The sequence below is a fragment of the Lactuca sativa genome, chromosome 7 (assembly GCF_002870075.4).
Source record: "Lactuca sativa cultivar Salinas chromosome 7, Lsat_Salinas_v11, whole genome shotgun sequence".
Lineage (NCBI taxonomy): Eukaryota > Viridiplantae > Streptophyta > Magnoliopsida > Asterales > Asteraceae > Lactuca > Lactuca sativa.
This window is the reverse complement of record NC_056629.2, coordinates 178,759,013-178,761,292: the sequence shown is the minus strand read 5'-3', so window position 1 is coordinate 178,761,292 and position 2,280 is coordinate 178,759,013. Positions and strand designations below refer to the sequence as shown.

General features: G+C 30.2%; 1 protein-coding gene across 1 annotated transcript; it reads right to left on the bottom strand.

Annotated features, from left to right (window-relative positions):
• Window positions 1-889, bottom strand: LOC111914927 (disease resistance protein RGA5). The gene is made up of 3 exons (XM_023910640.3): window positions 733-889; window positions 564-642; window positions 1-427 (listed from the first exon to the last, which is right to left on the bottom strand). Exons 1-3 carry the CDS (start codon window positions 739-741, stop codon window positions 159-161), a joined length of 357 nt encoding a protein of 118 aa, XP_023766408.1. The 5' UTR covers window positions 742-889; the 3' UTR covers window positions 1-158.
• Between the last annotated feature and the right edge of the window lie 1,391 nt (window positions 890-2,280).

Sequence of the window (2,280 nt, the reverse complement as noted above, 5' to 3'; positions counted from 1 at the left end):
TCGCCGCAAAATTGGTTCTCATATATTACAAACACAATATACTATATACATCAAGGGTATCTTATTTTATGCAATGTAAAATTCCCCAATAAAAAATAAAGCTAATTATACAGCAATATAAAACTAATTTCTTTCGCTCTGTTTCATTTTATAATATATCAAATCTCATATGCATATGCATATGCATAGCAGGGCATCCCATAGCTGCCGTAGTAGTATTGGTACGGATTAACGTTAAGTGACGCCACCGTGGGATTTGTTTCCTTTGCGGCGTCTGGTTTCTTCTCCTCCACCGGACCAACACTCACTAGTTCTGTGTATCCTACACCTTTCCTTAGCAAGGTCGTTAGTTCAACTGAGTCAATTCCTTCTCCAGTCACCGCTATCTGGTCTTTATCTGAACCAACGAAAGAGGCTGATTCCACACCTGTTCATTAATTTTCAGATCATGATTTCAATCAATTTCAATTGACGTTAACATTTAGTTTGGGATACTATATATATGAACTTGAGATGGTGAAAGAAATTGTTTTTGGTGTTCATTGTGCCAAAATATATCTTACCGGAGAGACTAACGGCGATTTGAAGAGCCTTACTAGCTTTCTTTTTGGTGTTCATTGTGACCTTCACCACAATCTTTTGCTGCAAAACCAATCATTTACACAAACTGAGATCGACTATATGAAAAATATTCAAAAAAGAATTGAACTGGATTAGTAAACAAATGTGTACCTTTGCCATTTCTGTGAATTAGATGATGATTTGTCTGCGAGTGTATCTGCTTTGGATCTAGTAAATCAGAAAGTAAGAGGATTTAGAGAAGATGTGTGAAGAGTGAAAGTTCTGAGAGGGTATTTATAGAGCGTCCATGAGTTCACCGTAAATCAGAGGATGAAGACGACGAGGTCAACGCCGTGGGAAGGAAGCTTCCCACTATTTACAAATGATACGATAACTTTTCGGACCATATATGTATACGTCTTTCGTTTCAAAACTTTTGTTTCCATGCGTTTCATTCGCATAAAAGTTTCAGATTGCCCCTTTTGCTTCTTTACATCATTATTACATCATTATTATTCAAATAAAATAAGCCAGACTTACAAATGAATAAAGGTAACAAAAGGTCACACATAGAGCTTTTTCTTATATATGTAACTTATTGCTAGATTATTGTTAATTACCAAAAGTAATAATATAGACGACAATTAAACACGTGACGATGAAATTGGACTTGAAGCTTTCATATTAAATCTTTTTTAACAAAAGGTGGATTCCAACGTAACCTAGTTAAATCATTATTAACAACTTTTAAGGGCGTGGTAATATATTTATTTATAATAATAATAATAATAATAATAATAATAATAATAAGGAATAAGGAATATATATTACCTACAAAATTAAACAAATCCTACCTAATAAATGAAAATAATTTTGCCACTTATCATTATTTTATATATTATTTCGATATCATTTTGTGGTAAATTTAGATTAAATTATATTTATGTATCATTTTGTGTTTTTTTTTATTTTATTAAATTTCATATAATACTTAGATGTAATAAATATAATAATAAATGTACATCTAATTTATTAATACAATTTTCCTTATAATTTCTAAAATTTTAGATTGAATTTAATTATTTTAGTTTTTATTTACTTCAATTATTAGTTTAAATTTAAAAGATAAGTAAGCATTTAAATTTTAATAATTAAATATTTTTCTTGTCTTTTTTTTTTATAAATTTAAATTTTCTATATTGTTAAATCTTCATATTTGTTTTTTTTAACTCATGTAATACATGGATTAAACAACTAGTCTTATAATATAGTAAATTTAACATTTCAACAATTTGTTTCTTTTATTTTCTAATTTTTAGGTAGTGATCTAAAAATCGATTTCAACACGTTAGTTGAATTGGTCGTACCACGACTAGAAGTGAGATTGGATCGAAAACGACCGTATGGTTTTATGCTAAGTTATACACCAAATTGAACCGGACGGTTTTTCAAAATCGAGTTAAACCGGTGTGATGGAATCAATAAAAAAAAACTTTTTGAACAGGTTTATTAGACTTAAATAGTTGAATTTCACTTAAGTCATTAAAAAAAAGTCTATTCTAAAGAGAATTGAATTAGCTCGATCTTTCAGGTTTTCCGGAGTGTACACAACTCGAAGGTCGACGCACACCATTGTCGAATGTAGACTGATGGTTGAACCGGTCAGACCGACGGTTAAACTGCTACCGACTGAACTAATGTTTTAAAATCGGATTCAAC